The sequence below is a fragment of the Lupinus angustifolius genome, chromosome LG09 (genome assembly GCF_001865875.1).
Source record: "Lupinus angustifolius cultivar Tanjil chromosome LG09, LupAngTanjil_v1.0, whole genome shotgun sequence".
Lineage (NCBI taxonomy): Eukaryota > Viridiplantae > Streptophyta > Magnoliopsida > Fabales > Fabaceae > Lupinus > Lupinus angustifolius.
In genome coordinates, this window is record NC_032017.1 from 8340830 (window position 1) to 8365331 (window position 24502).

General features: G+C 33.8%; 5 protein-coding genes and 1 long non-coding RNA gene across 7 annotated transcripts; 2 read left to right on the plus strand and 4 right to left on the minus strand.

Annotated features, from left to right (window-relative positions):
• On the minus strand, positions 1348 to 5076 carry LOC109356609. 2 transcript variants are annotated; one of them, XM_019600018.1, is made up of 5 exons: positions 5009 to 5076; positions 3726 to 4227; positions 2809 to 3213; positions 2433 to 2632; positions 1348 to 1880 (listed from the first exon to the last, which is right to left on the minus strand). In XM_019600018.1, exons 2-5 carry the CDS (start codon positions 4159 to 4161, stop codon positions 1635 to 1637), a joined length of 1287 nt encoding a protein of 428 aa, XP_019455563.1. In that variant the 5' UTR covers positions 4162 to 4227; positions 5009 to 5076; the 3' UTR covers positions 1348 to 1634. The 2 variants fall into 2 exon arrangements, with proteins under 2 accessions (XP_019455563.1, XP_019455562.1); XM_019600017.1 differs by lacking the exon at positions 5009 to 5076 and adding an exon at positions 4630 to 4917.
• On the minus strand, positions 5836 to 7281 carry LOC109356611. The gene is made up of 4 exons (XM_019600021.1): positions 6938 to 7281; positions 6633 to 6790; positions 6396 to 6532; positions 5836 to 6228 (listed from the first exon to the last, which is right to left on the minus strand). Exons 1-4 carry the CDS (start codon positions 7180 to 7182, stop codon positions 6061 to 6063), a joined length of 708 nt encoding a protein of 235 aa, XP_019455566.1. The 5' UTR covers positions 7183 to 7281; the 3' UTR covers positions 5836 to 6060.
• On the minus strand, positions 8562 to 12187 carry LOC109356610 (26S protease regulatory subunit 8 homolog A-like). Its single transcript, XM_019600020.1, has 9 exons — positions 11946 to 12187; positions 11736 to 11833; positions 11418 to 11642; positions 10950 to 11012; positions 10661 to 10824; positions 10097 to 10253; positions 9813 to 9911; positions 9573 to 9683; positions 8562 to 8874 (listed from the first exon to the last, which is right to left on the minus strand). Exons 1-9 carry the CDS (start codon positions 12142 to 12144, stop codon positions 8734 to 8736), a joined length of 1257 nt encoding a protein of 418 aa, XP_019455565.1. The 5' UTR covers positions 12145 to 12187; the 3' UTR covers positions 8562 to 8733.
• Positions 13101 to 17754, plus strand: LOC109357316 (V-type proton ATPase catalytic subunit A). Its single transcript, XM_019601204.1, has 17 exons — positions 13101 to 13241; positions 13321 to 13447; positions 13539 to 13801; positions 13898 to 13999; positions 14141 to 14197; positions 14301 to 14372; positions 14455 to 14556; positions 14659 to 14721; positions 14807 to 14939; positions 15332 to 15438; positions 15654 to 15848; positions 15971 to 16057; positions 16185 to 16289; positions 16601 to 16698; positions 16801 to 16879; positions 17127 to 17215; positions 17301 to 17754. The coding sequence occupies exons 1-17, from the start codon at positions 13164 to 13166 to the stop codon at positions 17413 to 17415; spliced, it is 1872 nt and encodes a 623-aa protein (XP_019456749.1). The 5' UTR covers positions 13101 to 13163; the 3' UTR covers positions 17416 to 17754.
• LOC109356481 lies at positions 18988 to 20158 on the plus strand. Its single transcript, XR_002108736.1, has 3 exons — positions 18988 to 19141; positions 19277 to 19323; positions 19463 to 20158. It is a non-coding gene; the product is annotated as an uncharacterized LOC109356481 (long non-coding RNA).
• On the minus strand, positions 21375 to 23527 carry LOC109357092 (protein FAM32A-like). Its single transcript, XM_019600816.1, has 3 exons — positions 23424 to 23527; positions 22769 to 22926; positions 21375 to 21848 (listed from the first exon to the last, which is right to left on the minus strand). The coding sequence occupies exons 2-3, from the start codon at positions 22920 to 22922 to the stop codon at positions 21580 to 21582; spliced, it is 423 nt and encodes a 140-aa protein (XP_019456361.1). The 5' UTR covers positions 22923 to 22926; positions 23424 to 23527; the 3' UTR covers positions 21375 to 21579.

A 24502-nucleotide genomic window follows, 5' to 3' on the forward strand; every position in this document is an offset into this window, starting at 1 on the left:
TGAAGAAAGTTTAGGGAGGAAAAGATATAAGCAAAGCAAAATCCCACAACTTTCTCTATAAACCTTTTCTCAACTCTTTCAATCACCCCTTTTCTCCATTCCGCATTTCTATTATGCCCATCATTAATTATGAATACCAATTTATTCACACATAACTTATGCAACACGTCATATTTCACAACATGCAACAAATTCAATGGATTACATTATATTAGATTTAGAAAACAAGGGAATAGGTTTAACATTCTATTGCAATAAATTTAGGATTAATGCATCATTACCATTCATGTAGGCTGAGATTTCAAGACGTACCAATGCGAGTAGAGGGAAAACTAACAAAACACTTCATGGAATATAACACTTCCTTCATATGGAAACAACAAATCTACCCAACATTTTCTCTCATATTGTTCTATCATAAATATGTTCATTGAAAAACATTGACCTCCCTCTTCTTCTATATATTGGTCCCTCTTCTTCTCTCATATTGTTCTATCAGACTCCTTAATGCATATACAAACCACTTAAGACACAAATCTAACATCTTTTCAACAATAAGAAATACTCCAAACTTTCTCTTTGATGCATTCATTTCTAATCATATCTTGTTTAATGTGTCCAATTATCCAATAAAATGTTTTCATCATTGCTTCATATAGTCCATTCTCTTACATTTTATTGTCAACATTCAGTCCGATATAATATTGTGGGTCTTATAATCGTGCTGTAATACTTTCCCTTAAGCTTGATTGATAGTTTTTTTTGTAACAAATGACACTTGAAGGACATCGCCATTGTCGTGTATTCCAATTGTGAATGAAGAAGTCCCACATTGAGTAAAAATGGATAAGTTAAAGAGCATATAAATGGATTGACCATAGACCTAATGCCTTAAGATTTTGGGTCAAAATGTGGTGTCAACCTCACTTCTATGCTTCTTTCACTTAGCCCATGGAGAAATGTTATATCCTCGTCATGATTGATCCAATATACTTCATTTTCTCATTACTCTCTAAAGATCATGTATCCCGCCTTTCTCTAATCCTCCTAGTATCAACTTACGTGTAGACATAAGTGATTAGACACTGCAATTAACTTAAGTCTTCCTCTTTTTGAAGACAAGAATGATTGCATTAAAAATGAAGTATTCAAATTGATGGATACACAGGTTGATTTACAGGGTTCTTCACCTTTTGAAAGTTCTATCTCAATTTAAATGAAAAGGAGGATGTTTTAATGCAAGACTCTACAAACAACTTAGCATAATATTTGGCCATAACAAATCTGATTATACTTTTTGCTTAATTAATCTAAGCATCTTACCTATTCCAGACAAAAAAAGAAGCATGACAAGAGTAACATAACATTGAATTGAGTCTAGGAAGAAATCAACAAGAATAATCCTTAACAACTATGTTATACCCCAAGTTACATGACACAAACTTGTCACAACAATAATCCATTTCTCATAACATAAAACACTTCCCAAATCTTGTCATACAATGTACAGATTTCTTCCCAAGCATGAACGATGTATCAGCAGCAACAATTATCATTCCTCCAACCACAAATTACTACTAAAGTTGATGATGAACTTATGCACCAATCACCAATCCATTGTTTGTTACTACTTACTAGCAAGGGAAGAGGATAGGACATGGATCCCTCTCTAACTTACTATTTGATACATCCACCTTTTTCATCTTTTCTTCACACCAAAACAGTTGTTCTCTGCTAATCTTTGTCATTCTCATAACCCTTGAAAGGATTTTCATGTCAATAAGCCCAAGCAACAGCTGAATCTCCTCATGCTTTTGCGGCCAACAATTCATTTTACACCCTTTCTTTTTCCTACGCAGTTCCTTCAGTTTCACAACTTTCTGCATTTACAACATAAAAATACATACATATATATATAGTAAGATGAGCATACAACACTTTCTTTGTTTACATGACTGATCATTTCAAAATAATAAACTAGCTCAACTGTCAGCATAAGGTAGTTCATAAAATGGACACGGTTAAGAATATATTAACAAATTCCTAGATACACTTGTATGCCCCATCCCTATTGCATCAAAAAGAAGAAACCCCAGAAGAATAAGGAATGTAGAAAATAACAGAAAGAGATCTCAATTAACCAATGGATTAAAATGTATTTGTTGATAATAATCTGTATTAGAATTAGAATAGGAATATTATAGAGCCAAACAAATCAACCCTAGGAAGTCAACCATGGAGAATTTTACTGAGACAACCAGAATTGATGGATAAAATGGGGGATGTAACATTCTAAAGAACAACCAACCTTAAAAGCTTATAATATGGAGGACTGAAGGCATAGCTAAAATATTTGTCTATGCACTTCCAAGATTGATTAGTATATCATAAAATTGCTAACTTCAATTACAAGGTAGATTATCTGAATTTACCTTTTCAAGGGTAGACTGAACCTGGTGTAGAGGAGTTGAATGCTGACTCTGATTTCCAAACAGGTTGATAGTACTGCTTGACTTTTTCTTGTCCCTTTTCAGGAAAAGGTAAAATGTGAGGATAGAGCTTTCAATTGCCTTGATAAGATCAGGAGCAAGAACTCTCATGTCTGATTCATCTGTTGATTTAGGATCTGAACCTGAATAGACTCTTAAAGTTGAGAACTTAGCAATACAAAGTACAAACATTAGCATAAAAAACAAACACGTAATAACATTTTAAGTGACAAAAATCAAGAAAAGTAATTTTTTTAACTACTCTTAAACATCGGAAATATCCATGATAGCGAAGGTGAATGGTGCACAGAAAACTCACCTTGTATGTTAGGAACCTGAAGCAGTTTAGGCAAAGTTTTCCTTGTGCGAGCATAAATTTCAGCTCGTGCGCCTTGCTCAAAAGGCTCATTCTCTATAAATCTCTGTAATAGAACCTGGAACTGTTGAAACTGCTGCGTGCTGTGATTGTAACAGGTAGGATTTTCAGGTTGCCAAGATATCTTCTGACTCATATGAGAATATTGAGAGTGAAGTGCCTCCCAAGTCAAGCATATATGACCAACATAACCTGTTTCAATATCTTGGTAGGGATCATTTTCAGGCTGTTGAAGATGTTCCATCTCATCATCAGGTTCTTCAATTTTTTTCAAGGAAAGACAACGGAATGGAGACGCCAGCTTCTTTGATGCAGATCTTGGAGACGGAGTTAAAGGAGGCTGTGTACCTGACATAGTGATGAAATAACTATAGTTTTCAGGTGGCAAAAGAGGATAATATCTCAATCACTGTCTCCAAATAATAATAACACTGATAAATTCAACATAGCCAGGTCTTCACTTTTTACCAAAGCAAAACTTTCATTGTGTGAGATTGGATAAAGCATGCTAAAGCGTGGGACATGATTTCCTTAACTCATGGGATGGAGCATTTGTAGCAGGTAATGTACATCGAACTCCAATTGACAAGATACGATGAAGCATACAAGATCTTTACTTTGGGTTAATTTTTCTTTTCTCCAACTAGAATAATAAGAGAAATAATTCTTCAGGTGTTCATTATTATCCTAATCACACATAATTCACCAATGATCCACAGACAAAACAAGTAAATCAATCCAATGTTAAAACCCAAGTAAACATTCCCAACCATTACTAGTATCTGCAGGTGAAGCATACAAGGACATGTGAAGATTAAGCATGAATCATCGTCAGCAACGACTAACAATAAAAAATCTACCTTTGCCAACTTCATTAAGTTGCTGTGCGCTCATCCGATCAAAGAAAAGCATTCTTTCACAGTACTTTTCAAATACAGCATCAAAGCCACGCCACCATTGCTGACCTTCAGCTTCCACATCCCTCCATTCATTAAAGCCTGTTTCTCCTGCTTCCTCTTTATCCTCCCCTTCCTCCGGGCATGAATCCTCTTCGGGAATCAACACCATAAAACTGTTCCTTCTCAATTCTTTCAGCCTCCTCTTCACCTCATTAGTAATAAAATCATCATCATCCTCAGCTTCAGTGACAGAATCATCATTTTCTGATTTACACCAATCAGGACCGACAGTGTTAGGCTTTGGTTCCTCAGGCTCTGGCACAGCCTTGCCTGCCAAATCATTTTCTCCACCTGCTTTGTGAGATTTGATGAACTTCTTGATTTTCAAAAAATCCATGCTTACCTTTCAAAAACAAACTATTCTTCACTCAAACCAATGTTCTTAAGTGTTTCAGATCAAAACCTACAAACACATCAAAACAAATAGAAAGAGAGTGTGAGTTTAGTATAAGCTGGGCAAAAGAAAGGGGCTGGATTTAAAAATAAAGCCTTCATGGGAAATCTAAAGCTAAAAACAAGATAATAACAAAAGAAAGGAATCTTGATATTCCAAGACAAGAGCATTACTGATCTAGTGGCCAAGTGAGCACATATAAAAAGAAGGGATTCCAAAACCAAAACAACTAGTGTTATGGTCCATAAGGAAACTAGGGAAAGGAAAACGGGTAAAAAAAATAACTTTAATGGAAAATGGCGAAAGGGGAGTCAAACTAAAAATGTGCACAAGTCCTAAATTCCAGAAAGGAAAGTACATTGATCTGAAAATGCCAAAAAGTGAGTCTAATGTTGGATTAAATTTGTTTACCTTTGGCATTCAAAAATGACATAGTTCGGAACCCATTACCTTGAGTAACATTAAGCATCAACCCACTAAAAAAAATCAGATTTTTTTGAAACATAGAGTGAGAGGATCATGACTCCGATATACACACACTTTCTTTTATTTTTCAAAAAGTGTCTATCAGATAAAGTAGTAACTAGGAATTGTGACAGAGAAAATAGAAATACATTGATCAGGAAAGAAATAAATAAGGGTGATTAAGATAAATGCAATAGTATGTAGAAATGAAAAAAATAAAAGAGTTGGAGTAAAAAAAAAAGGCAATGTTGATTCCTATTTGAGTAAGAGAAGTTGGTGAGAGATGAATGCAATGCAATATAGGAGAAGGAGGGAAGAGAGTAACCCTAGTTATGTTGTTTAGCGGAGAGAGAGAGAGAGAGAAGAGGTTACAGTAAGAGTAGAAGAAGACAGTGTGGTGGTCGTACTCAGAGAATATTGTCAGAATGCTGCCACCAAAGTAACATTCACTTAACCCTTCTCTCTCAAAATATATGCCAAAACAATTGATCCTTTCATTTTGTAAAATTGTGTTGGATTATAATTCAGTTTAATAACAAATAATTTGTATTTCGATTTTTTCGATATTTGCAAAGTTAATCACGGTAACACTTTTCATCTAACACTATTAGACTTTTTAAGATATATTTTTTCTCCTTCTCTTTCCTCTCTTACTATATATTTGCTTATCAAAACCTCCATTTCCGGAAATCCTTCCTTCTTCCTCCTTATTTCAATAGTATACAAACCCAAAGTTGTATATGTTTAACTTCCTAGGACTCTCAGATTAATGTATTCCTATCATTGTTTCTCATTTATTTTACTTATGCTTTTCAATAAGTTTACATATGTTATAGAATGATCGGAGTAGATTGGATCCGGTAGATCTAGATTAGTTGTGTCAATTTGTAGGATCGGGTAGATCTATTTTGAACTCTTTATACATGTGTTGTTCCTAAGCATATATTGTTCAGGACAAGTTTGAGAACAATATATCCTTATCTAATAGTTAAAATGTCACTTCAATTACAAGTTTTAAAACAAAGTCCATAGATTTATTAGTAAAAAAACACTTAATGCAATTATGCATACATCCTATACTTGTGAGGCGAGTTGAATGATGTAATTGGGTCCGGATCCTTGAATGAATGGGAACTTGTACTACAAATGATATGATGATAATGATAAATATAATATATCACACCAAGTGTTCTTACAGCCTTACAGCAATCAGGATGAGAAAAGTGAACATAAGAGGTTGATCCATAATTCAGGTTTCAGAGAGTTTTCATTTCAATTATATATATAATAAGGTATACATTTTCCAAAAGAGTATGACCTTATTATTGTACAAAGTTTACAAGTAATACTAACTAGGAAGAGTTTCATATTTGGTAGCTAGTAACCTAACCAAGCAGATGGTATTGGCTGAAACCTGCTTTTAGCACATGCCAAAATATCATAGTAATCTACTTGGTTGAAGCAATCACGAAAATCAGTGAAAAGCTTCTCAAACACCCTCCATTGGACTTTCACTGATCTACTGTATGGGTATGGAAGAAAAATCTGCTCAAAATAAATAATAATGACAACAATAATCAGATGCTGTAAAAGACAAAAATGATTTATGATGTAGTAACATATGGAAGAAAACATATAATCTATTGCTCCAATACAAAATTATGGAAACATAGATGAGTATCAAAATTCCATGTTTAGTAGGATGCACTTACATCTCCTTCTTGAGCAAGGCGTTTAAGTAAATAAAAGGTATGGTGATTTTCCTCCAAATTGTCAAGAACAGCAAGCCAAATCAGAGAAGCAAGTTCATGGGCTATATCTCTAGACTTGCCACAAGCAATGAATTGATCTGCTCATTAACATATAAAAGCCCATTATCTCACACACTGCTATCAAATTCTTAAAGATATATACTTATAAGATAACTGCAAATTAAGGAGGAGAGATACCAATTATGGTTCCATGAAGTATTCCACTATGAGGAGACATGATAGAAAGTTGAAGCTGCTCTTTCAAAAAGAGATAAGTATGACCAACAATCTCTTCTACTTGAATTTGAGGATCAGAAGCTAAGATCTGTTGACTGATATATAAGGCCATAAACCTCCTAAAAGTATACACAAGTTTTGATTTGTTAATCAACACAAGTACTAATAGAAAATCAAACAGGAATAGTAATACACATACAAGAATCAAGATAATACTTTCTCAAAATTGAGTTTAGAAATAAGATAACTTTGGTACATATATATACCTCTTAGGTGAATCTGGAAGAGGAATAGGACCAGGCCAAGTGTTGGAAGGATGAGCAAAAGGGTAAGTGAAAGAAAGAGCAGCTTGCCAGAAACATTGGGAGTGGAAAATGGAGGACCAATGCTTGTCCACACATGATATATGTCTCCACTCACTTACACATGTTCTTATGAATATCTCTATTAGGACATGCTCAGGAAGCTTTCCAATATCACTTAATTCATCCACCTTCCCAATACTCATCATCTTATTCAAATCAAACTCTGTGTTGAATATATGGATGGAGTTGCAATTGGATGATATGATATTATATAATAATGGCGTTGGTAGGACGCATCTATGAATATGGTTGGTGGTGGTTAATGGTTAATTAAACAATTGGGTACATATTGTTATATTTATATTAAAATACTTATATGGTCATGTATATATGTAGTTGGCTTGTTGGTCTTGCTGACAAGACTACTCATCTTGTATTTTATTCAATAAAAACAGAACAAATACTCAACGGGGAATGGAAATGGATTTCCATTCTGATTCTGTCTTATCTTTCTCATTATTATCCATCTTCACATTCTTCTTCCCATCACCTTCATTCATTATAAATGGCCCTCTCATTCTCATCATTAATGAGTGAATCTCCATCACACCAAAGTACAAATGAGTGAATCCACTGTGAAATATTTAGTGAGAGGTGAGAGTAGTACATCTTCATAATTAAATTTTATTTGAGTATCACATAATTATACATACGCTATCTTAAGTTGTAATATGAGCTTTTAGTAACAAAATTCTAAAATTAAATAAGCAAATTTGACCTTATCGATATAACAAAGGGGCGGTTTGATCCATTGATAGGAATGGAAATGAGTTCCCATTCTGTTTCTGCCTCATCTTTATATATATTATTCATATTCTTGTTCTTATCAACTACACTAATAATACCTTCATTATCAGTTATCACCATCACCATCAATTCATATCATTTTTCATCCATCTGTCTTGTATACATAGACACATTATTCACCGTTAGTTTATAAACCAATAAAAAATTAATGGAACATTTTATTGTTAATATTCAACACAGCTTAAATGATCAGCACACCTGTTGCCTTCTACCAACCAAAAGTGTCATTATGGAGAGGAATTGAAGAGTGGCAGCTAGATTTGCATATTTCATTATTGAATGAATGCACATTAGGATAGTAAAAATTGATTGTTAAGGAAAAGTCAAGTTAATTTCAGCAAAATACAAAGGATATGTTTAACTGAATGAGAGGGCAAGAGGCAACACGTTAGGGTCTATTTGTGAGTTTAATTTCGGAGGGGAAATAATGAAAAAAAGAAGGCTTGAGAGTCATGTCAAATGTATTTCATGACTCTCTTCCCTTTCCTCATTTACCCTCCAAAAACCAACTTGCAAACAGAAAGTGTGATTCAAGACAAGATATGTGACGGATCTAAGAGTGAACACCTCCACCATCAGGTACTACACATCAACCTTGACTATCCAAACTTTGTATTTGGATTCAAGGGCATGCCATGTCTGTGACTGCCCCCAAACTTTTCATTACTTCAATCTACTCGTCTTTCATAAACAAAATATCTTTAAGAAAAATATCTTTTAGCACTCTCAATACACAGACAAGGAAGAATTCAACTACAATGAGTCATAACATAATTTGGTACACAACTTTGTCAACAAAAGCAATATGAAAGCCAGTGTAACTTAGGTTTGTCCCCTGTCCATCTTCTTTCCAAAAGATAAATTAGTAAAAAAGAAACATGAAATGAAAATTACTTCCACAACTTCCGCAATGACATGTTTTTCTCAGTTTCCTTTTTCATCACCTTCGCCACAGCCATCTCAAAATCTTCCTGAGTCACATGCACCCTTCTCTCCCTCAAAGCAAACATTCCAGCTTCTGTGCACACCGCCTGCATAAAACAGACACATGAAGAAAATAAGTACAGCTCTAGTTAAGGCACACAGTAAAATACATAGCAAGTGTTCATTCATCCCTACTGCTTTTTTTATCTTCATCCTTTGCCTTTCAACCCTAATGCTAACTCTCTCTTGGAACTTGCACTCTATTTACTTTCAAATGAACTTATATATACCATTCAGGCTGAGAACCTTTTTTATATTTCTAACAACCCAAACTCTTCATTTGCCTCATCAACTTTGATAATATCTTGAACAGCATGTGTTGGTGCAGTTGGTAGTTACTCCCATCTATTACACTAAATTTCTCTCAAGTCTTCATCCAAAAATGTGACAAAAGCATGCTCATGCTTAGCATGAAGAAAAGGACACATTATACAATATTGAAGGCATCTATTATTTTAAGGAGAAAACTCAGGTGTTAACATTGGTGCTTGTGGTGCTATTCTCAAATGAGAACAAAGCGTGTCAATCAGGAACATGTGTAACAGATGAGACACATGTTTAGTTCACTTTGGGAAACAACACCACAAGCACCTATAGAACATTACCTACGTTTTGTCCATATTTTAATGTTGACCAGAGCAATAAACTCCAATATCAAGGGAATTTAGCAAACGCTTCAACATGACAATTTTAAATAGAGCTTCTAGAAAAACCAAATATGCAACCCAAATAAGTGAAAACACACCTTAAGCTCAGCGCCAGATGCTCCATTCATCTTCTCAGCAATCTTCTTCAAATCAATGCCACGCATTAAATTCATTCTTCTAGAATGGATTTTCAAAATATCCTGCCGAGACTGCATAAAATAAAAGTAAAAATAATTGTGTTCAGGAACAAAACAAATGTTACAAATGAAGAGGATGCATCTTCTAACCCAGTACAAGAACATGAAAGGAAAGGATAACATGAATGCAATGATGCATACCTCTGCATTAGGGTTTGGGAATTCAATCTTACGGTCAATACGTCCAGGACGAAGGAGGGCTTGATCAAGGATATCAATCCGATTTGTGGCCATCAAAACCTATATAGTTGAATACTTCTATTCAGAATATCGTCAAAGAATTGTGAAATAATATAGCTCTAATGAGTCCGATAAATTGACTAATACCTGTTTGTCTGATCACATTTCTATTTAATGCAGTATGGGCATCATGCTAGCTTTAAATATATACCAGTATAGCATGATTATGAAACAACATGTATTACCTTGATCTTATTTGAAGCTTCAAATCCATCTAACTGGTTGAGAAGCTCCAGCATAGTGCGCTGCACCTCACTATCACCATTGCCACTTCCAGATTCCATCCGAGCAGATCCAATACTGTCAATTTCGTCCATGAAGATAATTGATGGAGCATGCTCCCTGACAAAAAAGATTAATGTTCAATAACAATATATATGATAATGGCTAAGCTAAACTTCAGGCAGCACATTCCATTCTTTTTAGATTATTAGAACACAAATTGATTGATTAATAATTCTACACACACAAAAATAGGGGAACAAATATGTCCATTTTGCTCTTGAAGTACCACTTAGAAGAAATTAAAGGAAGGACTTCATATTCACGTCAAATTGCAGTCACATATTGTTATGTGCATATTATCTAAGTCCAAATTTGACAACCAGAACCTTAGTAGCTACATTAAAAAATGACTCGAATTTGACTCACATGTTCAACCCACAAAGTCATGAAGCCACCTTTTCTTCCATTATCTTTTGGAATAGGTGGACAGATAGAGTGTAAGAAGCTAAGTAAAGAGGATAAACCTGGCCATAACGAAAAGTTCCCTGACCATTCTGGAACCTTCTCCAATGTATTTCTGAACTAATTCAGAACCAGATACCCTGATGAAAGTACAGTCAGTGTGATGTGCCACTGCCCTAGCCAACAGTGTTTTTCCTGTACCAGGTGGCCCATAAAGCAAGACACCCTGAGATATGTGAACAAAAGTCAGCAAACAGAAAAGCCAACAAGAGTACAAGCAAGCATGAGAGATAAGAACACAACTAAGTTTGCTCATTGAAGGATTACTTCAACCTCAGAATGAGATACTACCTTTGGCTGAGCTATACCAAGACTTTCAAAGAGTTCAGGGTGTTTAATTGGTAGCTCAATGACCTGTAAAAATTGATCATAACGTGAGGCACAGCAACAACAGTTTTTTTGCCAAAATATAACCTACCTTGCAATAGACATATCCAAACCACGCACACAGAAAGTGACAAAGAGAAGAGGGATGCATCTGAAAGAGCTAGCTAGCTTATAGAGCTTGCTTGGGCTTAAGAAAACAGCTTACATGAAATAAATAAATACTTGTGGAAATAACATATGAAAATAGCATATGGCCTTCTCAAAAGCACTTTTTAGCTAATTTCAATAAGGTCCCTTTTAGCTTAGTATAACAACAAAAGTTGTTAAAGAAGTGTTTGATTTAGCTATTTACCAAATTAGTGCCCTAATAGCCTCAGATCTGAGAAATGAAAACTTCAAACGCTAACATGGAAAGAATGTCAGGCAACATACCTCTTTGATTTCTTTGATTTGCTGGTCCAAGCCACCAATCATGTCATAGGTAGAATCAGGAACCTTCTCAACTTTCATGAGATTGACGAGTGGATCAACTTTGCTTGGCAGAATCAAATGAAGAACATAGCTGTCGTTGCGCAGTGCAACTCTTGTTGATGGGATAATCTTTGTGATATCAATATTTTTATCAATATCGACAACATACTTCCCTTCTGGATGAACCTGATAAACAGAACAAGATAAATAAGCATTTCAACTAGGTTTGGATATTGTTTTATCAATTTCAAGAGTGAGAATAGAGAAAGGGAATTGGACCTTGACTAAGACTTTGTTTTTGCCCATGACTTTGACAACTTCACCAACATATGATCCAGGCTCCTGAAGAAGCTGAAGTTCTTCGCGAAGCATCCTGACTGTAGTGAGAGAATAATAGGGAATTAGAAGAATAAGGATAAATAATAGGGAGTTAGAAGAATAAGGATAAGTAGGGTTAGGGTTGAATGTGGAATAGGGATATAATAATACCTCTGGAATTGAGATCATTACGCTGAGCCTGGAGACGGTTGAGATTATGAGATTTGTGGCGGAGGAGGAGGTGAAGGTCATGGATGTGGAGAGAGTAGTATTGACGGAGACCCTCCCCTTGGTTGGTGGGTTTAGCGGAACAATTTTCGTCTGCTATTGATGCTTCAACATGATGATGCTCAACCCCAACTCCACCCATTCTATCAGATTTGATTTTATTTCAATTCGCTAAACAAACCTTTGCTTCCTTCTATTCTTTTCTATACATATACACACATACATGCCTTGGGGAACACAACAACATTTCTTTATTCCTTTGGGCCAGGCCCTCTCTCCTTTCTTCTTCGCTAATTGGGCTCTCTATTATATTTACCATCATGTTAGTTATAATTAAATAAAAAGGACAAAAAAACTATATATATTAAAATGCAAATTTCTTACATGACTTATATATTTATTTTATTTTTATAAAATTTATTTATGAAAATGCTATTAATTTATAATATTAAATAAATTTATTGGAAAAAATGGAGTTTAATAATTGATTGATTATGCAATTCATAGAAATAAATTAATTAAAAATTTAAAAAGGTAAACAATGAAAAAGTGGAAAGTAGTTTAGCATTTAAAGAATAGAATATAATATACTAATATATATTTATCTATACTATATATAAAGTCAAAACTTGAAATAACTTCTCTCACCAGTGTACTTTTCATTTTCTATATTGTCCTTAACGTTATTTAATTTTTACAAAAAAAAACTATATAATCCTAAGCAACTACCACTAATATATTAATGAACCACATATCTCACCTTAAATTAAACATTATCTTAAACACACAAAAAATATAATATAAAGTATACCAAACACAAAAATACATTTTAATTCAAAAAATAAAATATATAAAAATTGAATATGTAATATCACACAATATTCATCCGAGACAGACACAACACACTAGTACGTAATTGAGTGTAAATATTTATACACGAATATCACTGTAGTGTAAATATTTGTTGTGTAAGAAAATGTAAATTTTGGTTTGTTATAAGAAATGTGAAATAATGAGTTGAGTTAGGGGGGTGACAGAGAGAGGTGACAAATAATAATTGGTGGGAATGGTGAATGAAGTTTGAATATATAAAGTTTGAATATAATAATTGGTGTTCTCCATTTCTCTCATTTTCTATTTCTTGAGTTCAGATCTTCAACAATGTCTGCCATTTACGGAGCACGGTTAACAACCTTTGAGGATTCCGAGAAAGAGAGTGAATATGGTTATGTTCGAAAGGTATTTATATATTACTTCATTCATTCATTCATTCATTCTCTTTTAACTGAATTGAATTGAATTGAATTGAATTGAATAGGTATCAGGACCAGTGGTGGTGGCTGATGGCATGGCCGGAGCTGCTATGTATGAACTTGTCCGTGTTGGTCGCGATAACCTCATTGGTGAAATCATTCGTCTAGAAGGAGATTCTGCTACCATTCAAGGTCAAAACACCTTCATTATATCACAATTCACATTTCATCAATTCATTCCATTATTATTATTAGTTTGTCATCATTGTTTTTGCATTTATAGTTTATGAGGAAACAGCGGGTTTGATGGTTAATGATCCTGTATTGAGGACACACAAGCCTTTGTCTGTAGAGTTGGGCCCTGGAATTTTGGGAAATATTTTTGATGGCATTCAGAGGCCTCTGAAAACTATTGCTAAGAGATCCGGTGATGTCTATATTCCTCGTGGTGTCTCCGTTCCAGCACTTGACAAGGATATACTATGGGAATTCCAGCCTAAAAAAATTGGTGAAGGAGATCTATTAACTGGTGGAGATCTATACGCTGTATGTTTTGTATCTTATTAGATCAATTTGTAATTTATGTTCATCCACTGAGTTTTTGTTCTTCTAATATTTTGTGTGGAATGTTTGGCGTTGCAGTCTGTTTTTGAGAACACTCTGATGCAGCACCATATTGCACTTCCTCCTGATGCTATGGGAAAGATTACCTACATTGCACCACCTGGCCAATATTCTTTGAAGGTTTTTCTCTTTTCAATTTATTAATTATTGTATGTCCAAGCTTATATATTTATTTGTGTATAGATATTCCATTTTGATACGTTTACGAGGTTCTCTATATTTTCTGTTGTATATGATCTAAGTCTTTCTATAAATTTGTAGGATACTGTGTTGGAGCTTGAGTTTCAAGGTGTCAAAAAGAAGTTCACCATGCTTCAGGTTTCTACCTTATGCGTGTTTGTTGTATCTATTGAGGTCTTCGTTTTCCTTACCTTTATCATACATTAAAATTTCCTGGCGTGTACTTTTTACCCATTTACAGACTTGGCCTGTGCGTACACCAAGACCTGTTGCATCAAAACTTGCTGCTGATACTCCTCTTCTTACTGGCCAGGTAAACTTAATGGTTATTGTTTATGTCATCCATGATCCAGTTCTGTTAGCTTTCATGCCTAATGACATCTTTTTTTGTGTAGCGTGTTCTTGATGCTCTTTTCCCTTCAGTTCTTGGTGGGACTTGTGCTATACCGGGAGCTTTTGGTTGTGGTAAAACAGTCATTAGTCAGGCTCTTTCTAAGGTGAACATAATATTCCCATCAAGGCATAATGATTCTCAAGTTATAAATTATTTTCCGTAATTCTTCACACCTTTTAATTAACCCTTTTATCTTCTTTTGCAGTATTCCAATTCTGATGCTGTTGTTTACGTTGGTTGTGGGGAACGTGGAAATGAAATGGCAGAGGTATGCTTTATTTCTGGTTACTTCTATCAAATATTTGTTTTTTTAATATTGTGCAGTTAGTCAAACCAATTTATTGAATGTTCAGGTTCTGATGGACTTCCCACAACTTACAATGACCTTGCCTGATGGTCGTGAAGAATCTGTCATGAAGCGTACAACACTAGTTGCTAACACTTCAAACATGCCAGTGGCTGCTCGTGAAGCTTCAATTTATACCGGTGACTTAACTTCTTGCCTCATATGTTCTAGGTCATCTTTGTATTGTTGAGAATTAATCTTTACAAACTCTTCCCTATTGTCACTCTAATTATATTTTGCATGTGAAAGTCATTTTGTACTTCAACTAGTGGTGTTTCCCATCACCTCTACTTGCCATACCTAAACCTTGTAGTTAATCTGGCTTATAGTATCAAAAGCAGGAAACGTACATACTCTGCACATTGATATGCTACTATCTATCTTCTTAATTCCTATATTTTTCACCTTAAGTGAAATTGTATTATATTTGCATTTCTAATGAACTAGTTTTATCAACCATTGAATGAGAATTTTAATACTTATTTTGATCATGTGTGTTTAACCATAATTTTGTTGTGTTTTGTAATCTTAGGAATCACTTTGGCCGAGTATTTTAGAGATATGGGTTATAATGTCAGCATGATGGCAGATTCAACATCTAGATGGGCAGAAGCATTGCGTGAAATCTCTGGACGATTGGTGGGCATTTTATTAAATATGCATTGACGGTTGTTTTCACCGGTTTATCTCAAACAATTTTATATTTTTTTCGGTCGTGCTAATATATACATAGTTTATGATGTTGGATTAGCTTTCTTGACTAGTGAAAGTAGACCATTTATGTATCATTAGGCATGAGCACATGGAAAACTTAAATTGATCAAAATTTGTGTTGGTATTGTTGACTTCCACAGGCTGAAATGCCTGCAGATAGTGGATATCCTGCATACTTGGCTGCGCGTCTAGCCTCTTTCTATGAACGTGCTGGAAAAGTTAAATGTCTTGGAGGTCCTGAACGTACAGGTAGTGTCACAATTGTTGGTGCTGTTTCTCCACCTGGAGGAGATTTTTCAGATCCCGTAACTTCTGCAACCCTCAGTATAGTTCAGGTAAAACTATATTTTCAAACATGGTTATCAAAATAGGGTAACAGCCGGTAGAGGAAGTTTGTATTAAGTTGCTCAGAGTCCTAGACTGATTTATTTTGAGTTGATTTTTTGCTACTATGCAGGTTTTCTGGGGTTTGGACAAAAAGCTTGCTCAGAGGAAGCACTTTCCTTCTGTGAATTGGCTTATTTCTTATTCAAAATACTCAACGGTATTTCCTAAAATTGGGTCATCTTTGCAATCATGTTCTCCCTTCCGCATTCTTCACTTGTAGGCATAAAGTTCCTGGTTCAATTCCATAACTTTTTGTAGTTTTAAAACTTTTTTTATACATGTAGGCCCTCGAATCCTTTTATGAGCAATTTGATCCAGATTTTATAAACATTAGAACAAAGGCTCGTGAGGTTCTGCAAAGAGAAGATGACCTGAATGAAATTGTCCAGGTATGTTCTTTTATTCGCGCTATCATCTTTATTGAGGTTGATAAAATGTCCCCACACCCTTTCCTAGCATGGGATTGAGACTTTCCCAGCTTCAACTTCTAGGGCTAGCGAAGTTCTCAAAAGTAACTTGAGAGCAGACTGTTAAGTTGTATAATCCAATAAATATGGGTCACAATGTATAGTTTGATAAGCAGTAGCTTACACTGCTAAATGATGGCACTGCTTTGTAGTTTGGACAAAATTTGACAGAGAGGTCTATCTTTTTGTTCTTTAACTAGTAAAACTAAACTGGATCGTTTAAATTACTCCAGCTTGTTGGTAAGGATGCTTTAGCTGAAGGAGATAAGATCACCTTAGAAACTGCAAAGCTTTTGAGAGAGGATTATCTCGCTCAAAATGCATTTACCCCGTAAGTCTTTGTAATTGTTAACCTCTTTCACATGTATTATGTCATTGTTTTTATCTGCTGCTATTCTTATGATGGTTGGTGCCTTTTGTGTGGCTCTGATAGATATGACAAATTTTGTCCCTTCTACAAGTCTGTTTGGATGATGCGCAACATTATCCATTTCTACAATTTGGCAAATCAGGTATGTTAGAATTAGAATAAAGGAAATGCCACTTTCCATGAAAATGTAGTCATTTAACTGAAAGTCAAGAGTTCACCTCATCTTCTCTTCTACCCTTCACTCCATATTATAAATTGTCCTTTTCTACATTCTTGTTCATAGATCAGCCAAAGTTTTATTGTTACTATAGCTTGAAAAGGAGATTTCAATTGGGGTGACTCAATTGCATTGAAATTTAACATGAGGACTACTGGCTTTATGTTTCTAGGCAGTTGAGAGAGGAGCTGGTACAGATGGTCAGAAGATAACTTATAGCCTTATCAAGCATCGTATGGGAGATCTTTTCTATCGTTTAGTGTAAGCAACTTCTGCGCTAACTACTCTTAATGACCTATTTTGACATGTAAAGTTGATCTTAGTCTATTTTATATTGTAATTGCAGGTCTCAGAAATTTGAGGATCCAGCAGAAGGTGAATCTGCTTTGGTTGCTAAATTTAAGCAGTTGCATGAGGATCTGACTAGTGGTTTCCGCAACCTTGAGGATGAAGCCCGGTGATTGAAGATTGCAAACAGGCTCAAACTATAATGTTATTCCAAGTGTGAGAGGCAAACAAGGATCATGTGGTGGCAACATGCTTAGTGTTTTTACATTACTGTTATAGATTTATTAACTGTTGTGTTGGTTTGGCTTTTGATATGTGGTTGCTTGTGTAGCTAGAATTGTGTGTTTCAGCCATTCCCAGCTATTTTTTAGAATAAGAGATGAAACATGTTCTTTGAATATGGTTTGTGGGGGATACATTTGACCTTGTACCAATGAGTACTTGAAAGATCATACATGTCAACTTTTAGCAAACATGTCTTTGTAAACACATTATCAAACATGTTTGAGGTCGTTCCTAGCAGTAACATCATATTGGACAACAATGTTTGTATTTGTTGCTTCTGTTGATGACAAAGATGTGGCATGAAATACTATTCCACCACTTGGATTAGAAGGTTCAGTAGGACACATGAATTACTCTTATTCCTCTTCCACTATTTCAGTAACTAATGTTGATGTTTGTCAAGTCATATGAAAACCATCAAATTTCCCCATTTACATAACCACCACCAAAATTGATGATGCCTCATCATTCTATGAATCTTGTATGATTAGATATACTTCCACCAAATTTGTGGTGGAAGTCTCTTAAGTCCTAACCATAGGTTGGTGGTACACTTACATCTACCAAGTAATAGATAATATTTTATGAGGATTAGGATCAAGGCAAAAGAGAACTGAATTTTAGAAGAAAAGAAAAACACCAATAACTAAGAAAAAATAGAGACAAAATTGTTGCAAAGGGAGAGGGCAACATCATCTTGTTTAATGGGCAGAGTTGTTTGAGAATGAAATAAAGAATAAGAAAATAAAAACAATTTGAGTTGGACAAGGTAAGAATCATTATATGTCAAGAGATGATAGTGATGTGAAAAGGTGGGAAAGATACAATTGCAACATACATAAGTCAGATAGTATGTATGTTATTATACTTATAGGTAACGAGATTCAATTAATTATGTTTACATCCTCGAAAGTGTTGAAAGACTATCACTATGTATTAGAAAATTAAGATTTGTTTTTTACTATATTTTTTCTTGTAACACTAGGTTTACATAACATAAATATATAGTCTTTTACATCAACCCTTTTACATCTCATAACTTATATTGTTGTTATATAGAGAATATGAGTCAATGTACAACAATACTAATGCAATTAACATTCTAATTATCTACTCGTATTATTATTATTTTTTTAACCTATCATTATTTTCAAGTATTTTACATATTTTGTAAACCATATTGAATACACTATATTTGTGTAAATGCAAACACTTAAATGTGATCGTTATGTGAATAATAATTTTAATCTATATACTATATAAAAAGAAGGTTCTATCGTACACGTGTCAAAATGTTAGCAACAATTTTCCCACTCAAACCACTCCATGTTCTATCCTGCACCATCACACACGGGATAATGGGCCCTACCGATTATACCATAAAACCTCACATTAAATACCATAAAAGCCTACATTAAAGTCCAACTTATAATCATTTGAAGTCTGGATGACTACCACACTCAAAAGAATCACTTGGTCTTCTTCTCTCCCCTCTGTTTCTCTCTCATGTCATTGCTTTGTCCTTTTGTTTCTCCACCTCCTTCGTGTTCATTGTTGGTAACAAAAACTGGTGACAAGTTATTTGAGCTTCATTTCTGCTTGCTAGATTGGGAGGTAATTTTTTTTCCCTTTCATTTGATTTCATGGTTGTATCTATGTTTTATACGTTTTGAAGGTCAATATTTTTCATTTTTTTTTTCACTTTTATTTAGTTTCATGGTTGTAAATTCTTTTGGTTGTATAGTGTAGGTCCATTTGAATCCATAATGAGTGATTACAAAAATCTGATGGAAAAGGTAAGGCTATGATATCCAAAGTTATTACTGTGCTCATCTTTTTGGCGACTGTGTATTCTAATACATGTACATCAAAAATCTTGAAGTAGATTGCTCATTCTTATTTTTTTACTTCCTAAAGTCAGTTTCTTTTTCGTAGACTATTTTTCATTCTCAATGAAGGTGTTTGGCGAAGGAAGAAATGGAGACAAGATTGCAAATATAAAAAGGCTTCGGCTTTGAAAGAACCACATGCTTCAGAGCCTAAAATTGATGAACTGGTGGTTAAACATAAAATAAGAACTATGTGATCGTTACAGTTTACTTTGTATCTCTTAATAAAAATGGTATGGATCTTTGTAGGTTATACAATTGTTGTTATTTTCTACTTCCATAAAGTTTGTTGTGAATGACCCTCTGTTATAAGTTCGTTTTTTTTTTTGTTGAATATTGAAATATATATTCACCTTCAAAAGTCAATCCAATGGTATTTTTGTTTTTTATGTTATCATCATGGACACATGTGCTAAGCTTAAATCTCTGGAAGATGGGAGAAAGGTTAATTCCATTGCCACTTCCAATGGTAGGAAGATTGAAGAGGCTTTGGGGGCAAAATTGGATTTCATGTATGTAAATTATGGTGATTTAATTGAAGGGAGAAGAATATTTGATAAGACTCTCAATGATAAGGTTTTTCTTTAGAATCTTATTATGACTGAATATGCAAGGATTGGTAATTATAGTGTAAGTTTGTGTATTTTTAAGAAAATGCAGGAGTTGAGAGTTTCAGAGAATGCTTTTGCATTTACTTATGTCTTGAAGTGTTTTGCTGCATAGGGGGAGGAAATGGAGTGTAAAAGGGTCAATGGATATGTTTATAAAATTGGTTTTGGTTCTTATAATATTGTTGTTAACTCTCTCATTGCAGCTTATTTCAAATTTGGTGATGTTGAGAGGTGCATATAAGATGTTTGATGAATTGAGTGATTAAAATGTTGTCTCATGGAATTCTATGATAAGTGGTTATGTGATGAATGTTTTTTTACAAAAAGGGCTCTGGTTTTTCATTCAGATGTTGATTTTGGGAGCTGATATTTATCGGATACCTTGGTTATCGTTCTTGTGGTTTGTGCAAATGTGTGCTTGTTGCTATCACTTTGATTTTCATAGTTGGGGCATTTCACTTTCTCATACACCTTCATAACATTTACCATATAGAGCCGTGAAGGTTTTTCCTTCATAATTGACTACTATGGTGGATTCACAGCTCCTTATTGAGTAAGCAACATGATCTTAGTGCCTTAGAACAATAATAACAGCATACTACTTAATTAGTATATACTTTGACTAAATTTTATGCGAGACTTACTAACTCACATAGTTTTACTTCCCATTTAATGAGTCTTCCATGAACTCTATATAATAATAAAGCATGTTTTAAAAATGAGTAGATAGCATAGCTTTTATTAAATACATTTGACTTGCTAAAACATGAGCAACAAAAACTATTGTCCTTACGGGTAACTTACTAGTTGTAATTAAAAATAAGTTGCAAAACATTTGCAGGAGACTACAAGTAGAGAAATATACCACTTCGGATTAAACATTTAAAGTATAATATTCCTTGTTTTATCATAAAATACTACCAAAAATAATTTTCAGACATGATATATAAGCAATCAAAATAATGTTAACAACTGCACTAAATCCAAATAATGTAATTAAGAAAGCCGGATAATTCAAACATTTATATTTGAACAACAAAGTATGTCTTGCGTGTTTTTATTTAAACATTTAATATATATACATTAATAGTCTAACACCAAAGAGGAATGCATTAGGGTTAACTCGAAAGACCCATATTTAAATCAAATATAACTAGTTTCTTTCATTGTCTGGTGCAGATTGAATATCCCCTGTAAAACTTGATTTCTTAATAAAACGAACATCAAGAAAACATATCCTTGGAAAATATTTATCATTCATTCTTCAACACTTTCTATCAAGAAAAAGGCATAGGTGTTGCAACTAAGAATGCATATTTTCCCTTGCACGTTTTTATTACAAAGGGGAAAAGACAGAAAGATGTGAAAAGTTTCATTGAAGGTAAATAACATAAGGTCTCTCCCCATTCACGGGAAACAAACCAAACTACATAATCTGAAATCTAGCTCAGTACAAAATAAAGCATAGTTTTGAAGTCACAACAACTGAGCATTCAAACAAATACACAACTACTAGGTGATAGCCTTCATACTTGTACCCTGTCTCATTGAATCACCCAGGACCAACTTTAGGAATATCATAATGCTCACTCATGTTTGCCAGATATTGGTTGAAATCTTGAATCCTATCGCGGTGAGATTTATTAGAAATCTTAGCCAATCTATTAACATCAAGCTTCTCCCTTTGTTCTATGTAACGTCTCTCTGCTGGTGTAAGATGATCATCATAGTGAGGAGTCTTCCCTTCCCCGCTCAATTTGCTCCCATCATTTATAATATCTTCTTCATCAGTAGCATCTTTAGCTTGTTCTGTACTTCCACCTGCATTAAAGGATACAAATTATAAAATGCATAATTTACAGTAAACTAAAAAATAGAAGGTGAAGGAAATATGAACCAGAATGAACTGGCAGAAGTTCAAGAAATGATGTCTTTTGCACAAAAGTTCCAGCTTGCTGACATTAATAAGATAACAAAAATATATAATAAAAAATAAATAGGAGCAACTAAAAACAGCTACAAAATGGAGGAGAAAGCTAACAACAACAAGGACGAGGAAAGTCAACAAGCTAAAAAGTAAAAGTGTGAGTCTGCTAGAGCAAAGTTCCTTTGTACCAAGTGGTTGAAATTCTGAATCTGATAGTGTATCCAAAAGTACACAGGCATCTTAGTGTCAAAATTTGGAAATCAGCATCAAGGCAACATGTCCACTCTCGGTATATGTGTATGTATATGTATAACTCTAATAGAGCATGCCCAAGATAAAATCTGTAGCAGACTACTTCGGTAGTTCTGACAAAGGGATAAGACAGGGGCATGGAGCAGGGTAATGAAAATCGGGTATCTACTCGTGAGATCGCACAATGTCATAATCCTGGATCCCAAGAATTTGTTTGATCTCAGCTCGAAGCTCACCGTCGTAGAATCAACATGCAGAATCAGTGGACTCTAAGCTTACCCTGGTAGAAGAGTATTACCTTTCGATCACTTATGTTGGCCATTATTAATGCGAACCAGTGACATTGTTCTTCCAAAATTCATATATTTCTTCATGATAACTTTTCTTGAACATAGAAAAATCACTTTATATAATAAATAATTAGAACAGTATATTCATTAAAGCCCACACTCTCACATCAACTCTATGAACCATTACTACAATGCATGCAACAGAACTATTTGTGATATACATTAGAACCATTTTACAAAATAATTACATGGCCTAAAAGGGGGGAACTAACCTGCAGGAATTTCATCATGTTCAGTAACTTGTAGAACTTGATCTTGATGAGTTCTTTTGTTCTTCTTTTTCTTCTTGACTCCACCAGCCTTCACATCAAGTGCCTTTCCCTTGAGCTTCAGTTTACCACCAACAACATTCTCATATGCTGACATTTCTCTGTCATATGAATCAAAACTGAGCACAATGGAAGTAAAATAAACTATTGGCATGAGTTTGAGAAACAACGATATAATAATTAAGTTCACAAAATAATCAGAATTTTCAAATGTCATCCCTTCTCTTCCAAATTCCTTGTGTTATTCTCTTGTGTTATGTTATTCTCTTGTGTTATTCTCTTTTCCCATCTTTTTCTTAACATCAGTGCCACGGCCATACTCATCAAACGGGCCCTAAGTAGCTTCTGACTAACAAATAGCTTCTTCTATACCAATATCACTTTTTTTAGAACACCTAAAAATCACTTTTTTCTAAGGTTAAACATATCAGTCCTAAATGCTTCAATTCATGCTCATAAGAATAATTGAAAAAATGATAATAATAATAATTGAAAAATTGATAATGAAATCATAGATACGGAACCAGATCCATCCCATAAAAAAGAGTGAATCAATGAAATTGAAAGATATAAAAAGAAATGACATAATGAATGAAACCTGGAATGGTGAAATTCAGCGCGATGATGTTAGGGCTCAATCCTCTCCTTTTCTTTACGTTGCTCCCTCCCTCCCTTCCACTTTTTATATTTTATTTTCCATATATTTTACTTCAATTTTCAATTTCACCATCTTTTTCTTAATTATTCTACTTTATACTTATTTTAAGCCAATATTTATCACTGAAATACATAAGTTGCTTCAAGTTATCTATTTAGTTTATTATTTACACCCTCAGAGTATTCTATAACTTTATTACATTATTCACGTATTATTTCTCATTTATATTTTAATTATTAATACCTTCTGAATAAAAGTAATACAAATAAATCAATAATAAATAAATAGGATAAAAATACTTATATTATCAATGTATACATATTAAATCCTTATTTTTTTATGAATAAGTTTTTTACTATTTTTAATATAATACATTGATATTTTGATGATAATATTTTGCTTTAAACAAATGTTTTATTTTTTAATACAATTATTGATTCTTTTAGATTTATAGAACTATCCTTTACTTTAAAAATGTTAAAATTTAAAATTAGAAGTACAAAATACTCTATATATATGTGTGTGTATGGATCCAATATTTTGTTCTGTCCATTATATTAGTTTATGACTATGCCCCAATGGTTAGTCATCTATTTTATTACAAATCCATTAAAGTACAAAAACCTTAAAATGATAGGTATCCAATTAAGTTTAGGATGAAAACTACAAATTGATCAATGATCCAATTCCTTCTAAAACATTTTATGATTCTTAAACGTTGTCCTTAGTAACTAGTTAATGGACTCTTGTATCCTTTATATCTGCATGTAATTCAAAAGTAAATAAACAAAATATATTAAAATTTGACAAGATCTTGAGTTAAATATATGACATGCTTTAAAAATATCTAAACTTAGCCTTTTTTTCTTCCAATTTTACCCCTTGGCATAGTTTCTTAAGTTGGCACTGAACCAAAAACATGGATTTATGAAGCTTAAAAGAGCAGGAAATAATAAGGGCGTAAACCATAAAAATGCATGAAATAATAAGCCCATCACCACCACTTCATGCACTTACAC